This window comes from Mytilus trossulus, chromosome 12, assembly GCF_036588685.1.
Source record: "Mytilus trossulus isolate FHL-02 chromosome 12, PNRI_Mtr1.1.1.hap1, whole genome shotgun sequence".
In the NCBI taxonomy this organism is placed as follows: Eukaryota; Metazoa; Mollusca; class Bivalvia; order Mytilida; family Mytilidae; genus Mytilus; species Mytilus trossulus.
This window is the reverse complement of record NC_086384.1, coordinates 30,162,400-30,177,897: the sequence shown is the minus strand read 5'-3', so window position 1 is coordinate 30,177,897 and position 15,498 is coordinate 30,162,400. Positions and strand designations below refer to the sequence as shown.

Genomic DNA, 15,498 nt, shown 5'->3' with positions numbered 1-15,498 from the left:
GTATTAACTTATTACAGAAAACTAAACCCGAAAACATGATGCCAAGTTCAATACAGCATAGACACAGCCGAATCAGTCCAGGCGTCAACGCAATTAAAAAAAATTACGTCACATACGATGGCGAAAAGGCACAAACGCTATTATGCCACATTTGAATTTATGAAATTTAGAACCAGCATGACGTCACACATGAAAAACTATAGTTCAAAAGAGAGATAGAATTAGGATTGCTTTAAGATTATATTAGAACTAAATACTGATAATTCATTAAAACGAAATGCATATTGCAATACTTATTAATAGCATTAACTGTAATATATATATGTCCAGTTTGTTATGAATCCAACTTCAAACGTAATTAATCGTACAAAATCAAATATAATTAATACAGGCGGTGATTAATTTTTCTATCCGTAACACCTAAATATAATAAAAAGACGTCAGCACATTTGACAAAATTCGATGAGAATTACAAATATAACATTAAACATATAAACTAAATACATGAATTTGGGATAAACAAGTACAGAAACACGTCTTATAGTAATACGAATTCACATTCAGCAAAACAGTCACAATCGGGAATTAGTCACGTTTGGTAATTAAAAGATTAGACATAATGGCATACTCTCGTTTTAATAATTATTCAGACAGTGATCTTTGTAGGGATATAGCAGGAAGGTAGGCGAAAAGTGTGAATATATATGTTACAGTAAATAAGTGAAATTAGGAATCACACGTAATTACTAAACATTTCAGTAAATACCTTTAATTACTAGTCAATTTAGTAATTACAATTATTTACTAGTTTTTTTCGCGATAACTTGTATTCACTGATTTTGTTGTCATTTTGACTCTTTTGACAGGTACCTCACTCGACCCATATAGTTCAATGTTAGCACTGTGAATTGTAAGACTTAATAGGTCAATTTGCTATATGAAAATAGTATATTCAGAACCAATATGATGTATCAAATATTTTTGTTTGATACGTTTTCAAGATAAAATAGTCATCTCAAACAAACATAAAACACCAAAAGGTGCACTCGACATTTTAGTTCACTTTTCGATGAAATATTTCCTCACTTTGTGATTGCTTCCCCAAAACTCTGGGTGGAAGCAGAAATGCAAAAAAAGGTTTTAAAACGTTCAACCTATTATCTTTCTGCGAAATTTTTGCTCGTGCAAAACAGATTCACTTGCTGCTGGAACTACCATAAATGGCTGTTTTTATTAAAATTTAACTTTTATTTAAAAGTTTACAAACATCTGGACGCTCCATACGTTAATTTAAGGAAAAACAAATATACAAATTGACTAAGTGCATTCAATCCTAAATTTTGCACCTTAAAAACTTTAAAGCCCTTAGAAACAGCTGTAAACAATTTGACAAAAACAACTTGATTTACTAAGTTTTCTACTTTATTTGTTTAATAACTACTTTCTCTAACTGGAGACAGAATATAACGTTGTTACCAATCGGAAGACAAAATCATCGTTGGATTTCTCGTTTGAATTGTTTTACATTGTCATATCGGGGCCTTTTATAGCTGACTATGTCGAATGGGCTTTGCTCATTGTTGAAGGCCGTACGGTGGCCTACAATTGTTAATGTCTGTGTCATTTTGGTCGTTTGTGGACAATTATTTTATTGGCAATCATACCACAACCTCTTTTTTATATGCGATGTATATAAATTTGTGTTGATCTAACGAGACTGATAAACGTAAATCGGTTGAAAATCAGCAAAATTACACACAATAAGCATTCAGGAAATTTGTAAATCTTCAAAATGACACTACGAAGAATAATGTTGCGTCGGAGAACGGAGTCATTCAAACAATAAACAATGTATTCTACAGTCATTCAATATTGAAACCAAATCGTAGCAGAATCAAAAGTATACATATTTTTTGGTTAATTGAATTTCTCGACAAGCATGCAATAATATTATAGTAGCCAATCAAAGTAAATAATTATAAAAACATATGAAAATAATATATGTTTCATGTTTAAAAATGTATATGACTATACTATAAATCTTATCTCAAGCAGTAAGTTATCATTGAAAAAATCAGTTGAAATCAGCGTTACAATTGAAATTATGTATATTTTCAGGAAGACCTGAGTAACAGTACACAATAATCGGAATGTTTATTTATATATTGAGGTTTGACTGTTCAGTCAATGCTGAAAAAAAGAACTAAAGGAATATTAAAAAAAGGGATTTGTAACCAAAACTAATTATGCAATTTTTTCAAACAAAGATTAAACCGCCTTGATTGTGATCAATTAAAAAGTCGAATGTTAAAGATCCAAAAAAATTGTATCTAGTCGGGTATGTAAAAGTATATTATTTCTCACTGGAAGTTCAATCATAATTGATAATGAAAATCAGATTAAATGCATTATGCCTTATAATATATTCAAATTTAAAGAAGTATTTCCCGTTTGTGTCTTTTGACTCATTATTTGTTTTCTTCCATGAAGTAATATCATGCCATAACAGGATGACGTTACATTTCAAAATTAACAAAAACATAGCGTGTCGGGATGATAAACAGAAAAAAGACAAAAGGTCGACGAATGTTAATATACATGTATATCTTACAAACAGTGGATTTAATTAACTGATTTCTTTTTGGTCATTTGATAAGAAGCCATTTTAATAGGTTTTGAATATAGTATCTAGCCGGATATGTCATTTAACATTATGTGTCGATTTAGATAAATCTTTATTAAAAAAGACAAATCAAATTAAGGTTATTATTTTAAATTGAAATGATTATTTAAAATTACTTTGCGTGAGTTTTTTTTGTTTGTTTTTTGGCTAACATAATTTTAGGATTCAAACAATTCGGTTACATTGTCAACCTATATTTAAACAATGCCTTCTGGGTTTATTATCAAAACATCATATATTGACATTAAAAACGTTTGTTCGGATTGAAAAAAAAATTATTGCATTATATTATGATGGTAATGTTATGTCAATACATTGATTGGATGTAAAATACAGAAACTATCGGTTGATAAAATATAACAAACCGTTGCTTTCGTAATGGTAAAATGTTTTCGAAATGTTAAATTGATAATTTTTACCAATAGCTGTACTTGTTCAGGTTTAAAATGATGTATAAAGGATTCTACATACACAGAGGAGTTCTATTTCTACTCATCTGTTTCGGTAAGTTTTAGGAGGGTTGCATTTTTGATGCGTTTTGTTTTTTGATTTTGCCATGTGATTATGGACTTTCCAAATTGATTTTCCTCTGAGTTCAGTATTTTTGTGATTTTACTTTGTACTTCAAGGGAAAGTTTTATTGTAATTTATCATGCAATCAGCAAATAATTTAAGTTTTGGAAAGTTTAGAATTGACTGCGTTATGTATGTTATGTGCTTATAAATCATCCGTACGTTGACTTTTAAAAGCAATTGATTAATAATTTGAGGTTTTTTAATCGATTAATAATTGATTGTTGAATGTAATCGAAAACAATCGATAACTTTCTAAAAAATATAATAACATTGCATTTGAATAACCTTCAATTGCATGTTCAAAAGTAATTAGATAGTTTTCCACAATAAAGCCAATATTATTGACAGAGATTTGAAACTTTAAAGTACGTGCATGGAATGATCATTTAGATTTTATAAACTCCCTATATAAAGGTATTAAAAAGTCAATGTGTTATAAAGTATATTTTGGTTTTTTATACTTATTAAAACATTATATAAAAGCAAAATCGAATCCCCATGCTATTGATTTAAACTTTTTGATTATCTGCTTAAAAAGAACACTCGGGTATTTCCAAATAATTTATTCACGCTTATCGTAGACACAACAAATAGGCATAACTAAATTGTCTTACACTACACCCAAAGACATAGTTACTTGTCCTAGATACATATGACAGTTAAGCTTTAACTGCAGATAATAAAAATAGAAAAGAAATAGACATATTGCGCTGTTAATTTGAACTCAATTCAATGTCAAACTCAATGTTGTTTTATTTTAAATGTGTGGTAACGTGAGACTCGTTGTCTTTTTGAACTACAGTTTATATTAGACAATAGTCAAAATCTCCATAATGCGATCTAGACTTTTAAAATGAACACCATGAACAACTCTGGTTTTGCTGATTCTGACGTTTCAATGCGGTATATCAATTCACTAATGTTTGTATATAAACTAGTTAAAGGTGCTTGAATATCTTCTTTTGACGATCCTTGAAAACAAACAGATTTGTTGGGTATGGTCATTACTTCACATGTGGGTGAAAGTTTTTTTTCATATGTACCTTAACATACTTATCTGTTGCGTTCAATTGTCGAATCGGAAAGAACTCTGATGATACAATTAACTACCGTGTTATTGTCGACTGTAGCAGCTGCTATATTTCTCCACAAAATTACTCGAAGCTTCTAACATGCTGCTTAATGGAGCATAATCAATACAAATCCCTTTACTCGAAATAAATTGCTGAAAACCCAGTGGAATAACTGTTGTCTTTTTTTCAGGTTTTTTTAGATATTCGATATCTTACACGGTGAGTGACCGAAAAAAGCTTCACGACTATTTATTTGATGCAGCTAGGTACAATAAACTTTTCCTGCCACAACACATAGATGGCACAGTAACTATAGAAGCAAAATACAAATTGCAGTATGTCATTTCAGTGGTAAGATTATAAAGAACATAAATCATATTTTATATCGAAATGGTTTAAACGAAATGTAAACATTGAATTTTATCAATGGGAACGTAATTATGTTTAGTTTATGTGTGAGTTTTACTAACACAACACTGAGTTCAGGTCAATGTAAATACGGCCTTATTCAATTGAACTTACATCAAATCTTGTAGGGCCATTTACGCGTTCGATTTGTAGTTGGATAATTGTGTCATATCTCATCACAAAAGAGAAAAATATCTTGCACACGTTGTTAATGTCCATATTAACCATTCTCAGAGAGGATGGAAGAATATTTAAAATAAATCTGAATATAGTTGCATGAAATTTACCTATTTTTTGTAAATTCAAACCCGAAATTTATTTGGTAAAGATAAATAACTCCTTTTAAATGTCACAGCCGCCGACTGGTCAAAGAGGTCACACAACTATTTAAATAGCCTGTCACACACTGATGTTGTGAGTTCCAATCCTGTCTGGACAGGTGCATTCGACTCTAATCCTAGATAATTAGAATTGTCAGATTTCCTAGAGAAGGTATTGGTTCTCTCAAAGCATTAAAATTACTCAATCAACGCAAATTGCAACGAAATAGCACATCACTTTTGAAAATAGAGTTAAACACGAAAAAAGCAATCAAGCAATAGATTGTGTCTGGATCAAACTCAACATAAAGAGAAAACACATTTGGAATTTCATGTTTTTGATCTTGTATTAAGTGCCAGGATTGAATAACTTTGTATGTATTTTGTTCTTTGTTTTATGTTACAGACTTTCTTTTTAGGATATAAAGAGACAGATAATATCAACAACAGGATTGTTTAGCTTGGTGAGTGAATATACAAAACTAGTTCCTTAGTCGCACATTGCTCTTAAGTTGTTTTTTCTACATGTCATTTTAACTCCGTTGCATAGTTGTGTCATTGAAAGTCTTATCTTATCCCGTATTTCAAAAGTGATGGTTTTATCGTCATTTTATTAATTAATTGTGCATCAAATTTTAATGGATTAAGCGTCAATATAGAAAATACACAGATTTTGATATGACTTTTCTTAACAACATTGCCAAAATCCTCAAAAGGTTGAAAGCGCTAGAAAAGGAATATTTATTTTGTTATTACATTTTAAAAACGGACTTCTAGTCGATTGCATTGCCTGCATCAAATCCTCATTATACAGTCATCAAGTTTAACATTTACCGTGCAATACATTTTCAGTTTTGGGAGGATAGCCGATTGGTCTGGGAAAAATCAGACTATGGAGACATAGAATATATATACGTACCCGAAGACTTAGTTTGGCACCCCGACTGGATTGTGTTGAATTCGTACGTATTCTTGAGCATTTTTTTTATTATTATTAAACATTATTTTTTTTTCACATAAAGTTGCCTGTGTATTTAAAGATACAAAAATACATTGACGGTGTTAAATTATAAGACAACAATTTATGAATATTTACTTTTACGTCTTCAGCCATTACAACTTACAATTTATACATACAAACAATTAACATTTACTTTTTTTGCACTTTCATGCATTACAAGCTTACTTAGTAAATTAATTATGTCAATTTAGGATAATCGAATTAGAGAACAAATTGGGTGCTGGAAGAATTATTCGAATATCAAATGAGGGACAATTACGATGGGAACCAATCGCAGTGTTGTCCACAGCATGTTCAATGGTTCTGGCGTGGTTCCCATTTGACAGTCAAAGATGTTTCATAAAATTAGCTAGCATGGATCACCCGTTTTTCGAAGTAAATTTAATATTAAAATCCAATGCAGTAGATACAGATTTACATGAAACACAAGCAGATTGGGAGCTCGTTGACACATTACAAACTTTTTCTTATTTATTGGATGATGGTGGAGTTGCGTATCCGGTAGTTGAGTTCGGAATTATTGTTAAAAGGCTCCCTCTTCATTACATTTTAATTGTTATAGTACCAACAATTCTTACTGCAGTATTAACATTTATTGCATTTTTTCTGCCGCTGAAATCCGGAACAAGACTTGGATATATTGTTACAGTTGTACTAGCTTTAGTGGTTTTATTGACATTATTTGCAGACACAATACCTTCTGCTGCAAAATTTCCTTCAATTCTAGGTAAAGTTATAGTTTCGTTTGTTTTCATTAATAATTAATCACTGTTTGAATCATTCATTTGATGATTTAATAAATTGTGACAAAGAACGCATGCGTAATGTACAAGATCAAGTAGAACGAATCGATGACTAACTGTCACATAATAACAATGTTTCTGATATTTATTTTTAAAAATGTTTATTGTGTCAGATAAATACTTTTATCGGTCGTCCCACTGTCTATATCACTCTGTTTAGCTCTTAGTATTATGCCGTATCATGTCTTTCAGCTGCTTGACATTATATGAAGGCTTTTTAGCTACGCTCACTCGACAAAAAGATTCATATTATGTCTCGCAGCTGATATTTGACGATATCAACATGCAGATAACCTAATTATTGGTACATCTTTAATTCTCTGTCAATTTTATCGCTTCTTAACCTATTGTTTAAAAAAGAGAATAAACGTGTAGTTGTCGGTGATCTCGTAAGATGATTGGATGACTTTTTTGGGTCATAACCTTTATCAGCTAACTTAATGATTCAAAATATGCTAACAGGTGTTGGTGAAATTGACACTTTTATGGAATGTAGAAGGCACTCGAAAAAGATTTTCGTTTAACATTTAATATAAATTTATTTTCACTCATTATAAACACAGATTTTACATAGTTACGTGTGGATTATCAGATCTATTCAATCTCGATAATTAAATTGAAAACTTTACAAATGTAACTATCTCGATTGAGTACATCCAATAATCCACTGATCTCAAATGTAAGAAGCTTTATTTAGAGGGTTGATAACTGATTATTTGAAAACTGCTATACCGAAAAAAATATTTTGATGATTATTGATGTCCTACATGTATCTTAATACTTTCCGAACAATGCAGGTAACATATTTTAAAAATTGAAGTAAAATGGAAAAATAAGACATAGAAGGTTCATTCATAAAATCATTATTATTTATGATTTTATTTTTCAGTGGCAGTATTTACGGTAACATTAGGAATGGCCTTTCTTTTGATCATTATAACGATATTTGTTATGAGAATTTACAATAAACCAAAACGTGACGTTGCTCCAAAATGGATGCATTCCATGGTGAGGAAGATTAGACAGCTGAAGTCAAAGTTATTGTTAAAGTGTAAATGCAGGGCTAGCCGAATTGACCATCTTAAACAAAATCAGCCTATAGAAGATGGAAGACCGACAGAAGAAACAAACCGCGTGGAGAACAGTACGCAATTAAAACCATACAGCAACCAGGAGCTGGCTGAATTTTTTGACAATTTTTTGTTTGTTGTTTTTACAGTTTTATATATTTTGATTCTTTCAAGTGCCCCAGTAGTAGCAGCCATTTGGGTGGAAAATTACAAATCCAACTAAGAACTTAGTCGTTATTGCACATTTGTTTCTTTACCTTTCAACTTCCTTAACTTCGTTTTTCGGTCGACAAATATTTTTTTTTTGTATTTCAACTATCTTGGGTTATTGTATATTTGGCATCACCATTTATCATGTGTATTTAGTATCTATTCGTATTTTTTAACTGATTTGTGTACGTACATACGTGTATATTATTGGTTCTTCAATATTTTAAACTGTTATCTCTCTACGGGCAGGACGAATATAACTTCCTAAAATGTACAGCCCGCCATCGAAAGAATGTAACAGAAACATTCATTATTAAGTATTAGAAAATGGAAAACAACGTTTAAGAATTTAATGCGTTCGAAGCGCTTTTCTGGATTTACCCTTTATCAGGAACGCTCATAGCCAAACATTTGAAATCAGAAGATGTAAATGTACCGAACCCGTTGAAGAGCTATATGACAAAATATACCTAAAATAAATAGCCAAATTCATCTTTAGTAAAATTTGCCTGAGGGAGTTGACACCTTAGTTTTTATTTTATAATTTCAAGATTTATACACGGATAATTTAAAAAAAAATGTTAAATCATGTCAGTTCCGAAATACTGACTACTGAGCTGAATATACCCTCGGAGACTGATAGTCCACCAGCAGAGGTATCGACCCAGTGATGTAAAAAGTGGAAAACAAAACGTTTAACAATCCCATGCGTTCGAAGCGCTTTTCTGGATTTACCTTCAGCAGGAACGCTCATAGCAAAACATTTGAAATCCGAAGATGTATAAGTACCGAACCCGTTGAAGAGCTATATGACAGAAAATACCTAAAATAAAACGCCAAATTCATCTTAAGTCAACTTTGCCTGAGGGAGTTGAAACCTTAGTTCCTTAATAACTGTTAAAAATATTAAGTCTTCTTTTATACTCTTGTGTTTTTAATATTGTTCAAATGTGGTAGTCTACAGTATCAGTGAAGAGATATTAATTGGCAAAAATGTGCTTCTAGCACTATTAAATTGGTACCGTTTTTTGTAGTTTTGGGTCTACCAAACTTTCAATATCATATTACCAGGTACATATTTTGCTAATTGTTGAACTTTGCCGGTCGTATGTATATTTACATACTCATTTAAACTCTAACTGACATTTTTCTAGTACTTACACTCATACTACTACTTATGTTAATGCTGATGTTATTGTCAAATCTCATTCTTCGGGATTATATGCTAGACACGATATATGAATTCGCAGCCCGTTATTGAATTGTTTATTTTTGGTTTTACAATTTGTTATATTCTATTATTTTTAATGATGTCATTCAGTCACAGGACTTCAAATCTTTCAATCCTTATGGATTGATTTAAAATACATAATTTATATAAGTAAGCAATGAATGTGGTAGTTAAATTCGATAGATGCCTTGTTGGGCTTCTTTGCAAGATATTTGTTTATTTTTGTTTTAATTGAGATTGTGACACGGTGATGACTGCTATACCTCTATTTTAACAATTTTACCTAATATGTCTGTTTTGTTAACGCATCGTTGTAAATACTATGGTGATTCAAACAAATGAAAGGTTTCGCACTATAAAATACACTTGAAAATGCCTGTACTAATTCTAAATAATGACAGTTATTGTCCATTCGTTTGATGTGTTTTGTCATTTGATTTTGCCATGTGATTATGGACTTTCGTTTTGAATTTTTTCTCAAAGTTCAGTATTTTTGTGATTTTACTTTTATCTTATGATCAAATATTTAGCATTGATCAAATAGAAAACAGCAAATCTTGACCATGAAAGATATCATAACAAAGACAAACGTCAAACTGCAGCAGACTCAGTAGATAGTATAACTATAATATAAGAAATATATTGTAACAGTCTAGGACAATCCAAACACGTGATTTGTATTTGGAAAAAAAACACAGGTAAAGATGGAAGGAAAGGAAACCGCTGCCTTTCCCGAAACTAGAAGGCAAAGGAAAAACAAAGGTGTTATAATTGTAACACATTAATAGTCGTTTTATTATTTTATTAATAACCATTTATAGCTTGTATCTTTTACCTGAAATAAAACGCTTGGACCACGATTTTGCTTTCGAACCATCTAAGTCGACCCGGAAAACTTACTACGTAGAAAAGAAAACATCAATGGAAAAAAAATATTGTATTAGATGTGATACACCTTTATGTGGAATTTCGTGTTGGCAAGGAAATTATAAGAATAACAATGTAAAACAGTGTATGGATATCGATGTGCAATAAGTTTTCGGACCTCCATTATATTATTCCGGGGAATTTAATTGTTCGTTTCGATTCAACATATATACCTCACATAACATGTTTAAGTATTTTTATGCTAACGGAACACATTGGTTTGCCTCCGAACAAATCTATCTTTAAATCCAGAAGAGGTGCTTACCTTTTATTTTGCCCATCCATAGCTGGGAACATAATAAAATAAATATAAAGGTTTTCGGTTCTTTGATTAAATTCACAACCGTTTGCACTCGGCAGACCAAGACGACGAGACCGCCAAAAGGGTTGACTAAAACAGAAAGAAAAAAATACAGATCACAAGACATTGGTGATATATCATAGATTAAGGTGTTTCCGAAAGAAGAAAATAGTACTAATCAAGAAAAAGCCCCCCCCCCCTAAATAAAAAGGACGGCAGGTCAAATTTTTAGTTTATACTTAAGATTATTAGGCATTTACGAAAAAATCCTTGTTATGTGTTAAAAATACAAAATAAACAAGTCAACGTAGGTCTTCGTCGATGAGTAAAACCATTACTACATAGTCGGATATAAAAGGCCCGTAAATATCAAGTGTTTAACTATTTCAACAAAGAGACCTACGGGCTGATGCATGTAAAAACAAATAATGAACGAAATACAAATAAAATATAACATCAAACAATAACCACTGATGTACATGCTTCGGACTTTAAACAGATATATACAGAATGTGGCGCAGTTATACATGTGATCGTAAGATAGTGGTGTTGTAGTACAAATAATAAAAAACGAATCAGTAAAAAGTACCTTAATCAGGAAACAAAACCCTTTCTGCTCTAAAAGTGCAATTGGTTGATTGAATATGTATGGCTGTTTTTGAAGTATAAGAAAAAAGGCGAACATAATAGTATTAGGTTTTTGACTTTCAAATATTGTTGTCTACGGCATCAATATAGAGACTTTAATTGCGTAAATGTACATCGAGTGTAGTTTAAAAAAGAGGGACGAAAGATACCAAAGGGACAGTCAAACTCGTAAATCTAAAACAAACTGACAACGCCATGGCTAAAAATGAAAAAGACAAACAGAAAAACAATAGTATACATGACACAACATAGAAAACTAAAGAATAAACAACACGAACCCCATCAAAAACTAGGGGTGATCTCAGGTGCTCCGGAAGGGTAAGCAGATCCTGCTCCACATGCGGCACCCGTCGTGTTGCTTATGTGATTACAAATCCGGTAAAAAGTCTAATTCGGTAGGTCAAATTCATGAAAGGGATGGGGATTGTAGTTACGAAGTAAGGAACATATCCGATATCATTTGTGAAACGGTTATTCCATAACGGTCAACCAACTCGTGATGGCGTCCGTAAAATTTACGAAGGGATGATTTCAACTGCACCATTTGGAACTCTTGGTTTAATAGCTTCCTTGTGAGCAGTAACCCTCTATCAAGAAAATCATGATAGGAAATGCAAGCACGGGAATATCGTATCAATTAGGAGATATATACCCCGTATGCAGGTGCTGCTGGAATGTTGCTACTTAGAAATGAAAAGTTCACAATTGGAAAGCTGAAATCATCTCTTTTGTCGTAAAGTTTTGTCTTCAACTGACCCTTATTGTCAATTTCTAGATGTAAGTCAAGATATGAAGCCGACTTAACTGTATCTGTAGTATCCTTTATCTCCAATTCGATGGGATAGATGCGATCCACATAGTCACCAAATTTTGAATTGTTTAGTGAAAGAACGTCATCTATATAGCGGAAAGTAGACTAAAAGGATATTGCTAACTTCTTATCTTTCTTCCTAAGAAGTTCCTGCATGAAGTCAGCCTCATAATAATAAAGAAACAAGTCAGCAAGTAGAGGGGCACAGTTTGTTCCCATTGGGATGCCGACAGTCTGTTAAAAAACACGTCCTCCGAACGTAACAAATATGTTGTCAATCAAGAAACTTGATAATATCGGTTTCAGAGAATTTTTTGTTTGAATCAGAATGATTCTTTACAAAGTATGATTTATCCCTCCCTAAGACAAGATACTTGTATCTACGTTGGCCATTCTTTTTTATGAAGCAAAGTAATACCAACTCTTTTAATTTGTCTTTTAGTTTGGAATGTGGAATACTTGTGTAAAGAGTAGAAAAGTCAAATGTTTTAATACTGTTACAAGATGAAAGAGAGTTGGATTGTATGGAATTTTTAAGTATCCACATCTGATTCACGCCACCTCTAGAATAGGCAGTTTCACAATAACTTTGAAGCCCGTCTTTGATTGCTGATAAAATTGATGTTAATAATTTAGAAAGGGGTTTCGTGGAGCACTTGGAAGACCCAGCAATCAGGCAGAGCCTAAAGCAACTTATGGGTGATTTTTGATAGTTAATATGTACCAGTCATGTCATTTGGCCTGCTGTCTATTTTACTTGTTATACTATAGGTTTTGAAAAATATTTCATTGGAGTCCCATTAGTTTAATATAAAATCACCAACCCCTTTTGAAAATTCATTAAAAATAAGATTTTACAATAAATCACTTTACATAGAAATGATAGAGGCATAAAATATACAAATGAAAACAAGTTACACTAGGCTTATGCGTCTTAGCCCATTTTGAATTTTCCTCGGAATGCAGTATTTTTGTGTTTTTACTTTTTGCTACGCTGTACAATTATTGGCTTATCGTTAGAGGCTGTTTGGTAACCTATTAATAGTATTATAACTTCTATGTAATTTTTGGTCTTTGGTGGAGGTTGTCTCATTTGCATTCATACCATATCTTTTAAGTATTTTAATCAGCTCCCAGTAAAAATCAGGCAGAGCCTAAAGCTACTTATGGGTGATTTTTGAATGTATTGAAAATACTCTACAATGGAAAAGTCTGAAAGCTATTACCAATATAAGGGTTTGTAGCAAAAGTTATTAATGTGTATCTTTAAACAATTTTAAAAAAGATAACTTTGAATTTTTGCCTACTCATTTCTATAGAAAACAAGGACAAAATCTCATGCATATTCAATTTACTAAAATGTACACAGTCAAATATTTTATATCTGTAACAAAAAAATACCAAAAAAATCGGTTTAATTCATTTAAGAGTGTTATCATATCTCTTTGAAAAATTCCCTATTTTCTTTCTCAATAATATTAGAACATGTTAACCTCAGAATTACAACGCACATTTACCATAAAATGACAGCACACCGGGCACCACTAACGAAATTTAACTGCGTTAAAAATGAACAAATCACAAAAACTAACGTATTTTGGTAAATATTACAATGGCACATGGTGTTGTTTTATGTTTTTATAACCATAACAGGACTATTGAAATGGACTTATGTATGAAAGGGTGTTATTCTCATCGGATTTTGTCTATTTTTTGTTATTCTCACCGGATTTTGTCTAATGCTTAGGTTGTTTTTGATGTGTTACAGTTTAATATTGTGTTGTTGTTTATGTTGTTCTCCTCTTATATTTAACGCGTTTCCCTCAGTTTTAGTTTGTTACCCCAATTACGAGTTTTAAACAGCGGTACGCTACTGTTATATTTATTAATTGTTCATGTTATTTGTATTTTCTAACCATGTCTTTTCAGTGCATATAGTTGCATACATACACAGTAAAACAAATTGGGATAAACGTAAGATCAGGACAAACAGTAATCACACATGAAATGAAACAAAGTAAAATTTGAACCCTGTAAACGATCAACGAGTAACTCTACTAATGTTGACTGCTGTACCTCATTTTTTATTTCTTATTTCTATGCTTTGCTGAAACATCGTTGTCAATATAATGGAATTTAAAAAACAATCATACAAGTGAGAGATTTAGCTATCTATCAAACACGTGTTTTTCAACAGTCTGTCGGCATCCCAATGGGAACAAACTGTGCTCCTCTACTTGCTGACTTGTTTCTTTATTATAATGAGGCTGACTTCATGCAGGAACTTCTTAGGAAGAAAGATAAGAATCCGGAATATGACAATTGCTATATATTCCCCTGAAAGGTTGTGACTTTACGTTTACTTTAGTCTTAAACAGTACATATATATATATATTATATTAATTCGAATCCGGCGATTAAAGAACTCAATTTGCTCCCGCATTTTTATGCAGATAAAACATTGTTTTGCAAATATTTAGCGTATATTCAAATATATGCACTCCAATTTAAATAATTTAAATTCCAAATATCATGTTGTGTAAAGATATACTGACACATACTACAACACATTAAAAAAGCGTCTGTGAGTTGACCTACACTAGATAAGAATTGTTTCGTGTTGAACAATCCAGTAAGACACGAACAATTAGATGGGAAAATGTAGTGTAACAATAATATGATAATCATCACCGCAATATGTATATTATAGATGATATAACGGATGAGAGAGGGGTTTTCCACATAAGAAATCACCAAGAAAATATAAGAGAATCAGAAAATCATTTTACTTTGTTATAACTATCATTAGTTTACTTGAAATTCTGTCAAATGCAGATCAGCATTTCTGTAACTAGGAGCTTAATTTTCATGGCAACTGTTGCTATGAAAAACTTGTAAACACTTTTTTTCATTTTCTTTGATCATTATAAGATATTGAAAAGAGTTTCATTAAAATCTGTAACATACTGTGACCAAATGTTTTTGACAGTTTAATAAATATTAATATGTCCCACGAAGGATAAACGCTAGACATTTTAAAACATGTTTGAAAATTTGTAATAATTTCATGTTGACTACAGATATGGGAGGATACTCGATTGAGATGGAACACTGGCTTTGGAGGTGTTCCATAATCGTTGTACCACAGGACAAATAATGGCACTCCAATTTGATTATAATTAATTTGTACGTTTTTAAACATTTTACAGTACTAAATTCGAGCAGAAAATTTACAGAAAATATGATATGAAAATAGAAATATGAAATAACATATATGTTTATGAATGAAAATAACATATTACTTAATGATTCTGATTATGAGAGTGATAAAGAAGACATGTGCATCCCTAGATTTAAAAAAAAAGCGAATGGAATCCATCAAAAAATTAGGAACATTAATTAAGAATTGTGTATAT

The 15,498-nt window shown here is 31.4% G+C and overlaps 1 protein-coding gene across 1 annotated transcript; it reads left to right on the top strand.

Annotated features, from left to right (window-relative positions):
* The first annotated feature begins 619 nt into the window (after positions 1-619).
* LOC134692351 (neuronal acetylcholine receptor subunit alpha-4-like) lies at positions 620-10,141 on the top strand. Its single transcript, XM_063552806.1, has 3 exons — positions 620-681; positions 6,273-6,808; positions 7,774-10,141. The coding sequence occupies exons 1-3, from the start codon at positions 620-622 to the stop codon at positions 8,175-8,177; spliced, it is 1,002 nt and encodes a 333-aa protein (XP_063408876.1). The 3' UTR covers positions 8,178-10,141.
* The last annotated feature ends 5,357 nt before the right edge of the window (positions 10,142-15,498 follow it).

What these genes read in the sequence shown, in the direction of transcription:
- LOC134692351 (XM_063552806.1), top strand. Translation starts at nt 620, where the DNA reads ATGGCATACTCTCGTTTTAATAATTATTCAGACAGTGATCTTTGTAGG. An exon ending in TGTAGGGATATAGCAGGAAG is followed by an intron (nt 682 to 6,272) that starts GTAGGCGAAAAG and finishes ATGTCAATTTAG; the next exon opens with GATAATCGAATTAGAGAACA. An exon ending in AAAATTTCCTTCAATTCTAG is followed by an intron (nt 6,809 to 7,773) that starts GTAAAGTTATAG and finishes TTTATTTTTCAG; the next exon opens with TGGCAGTATTTACGGTAACA.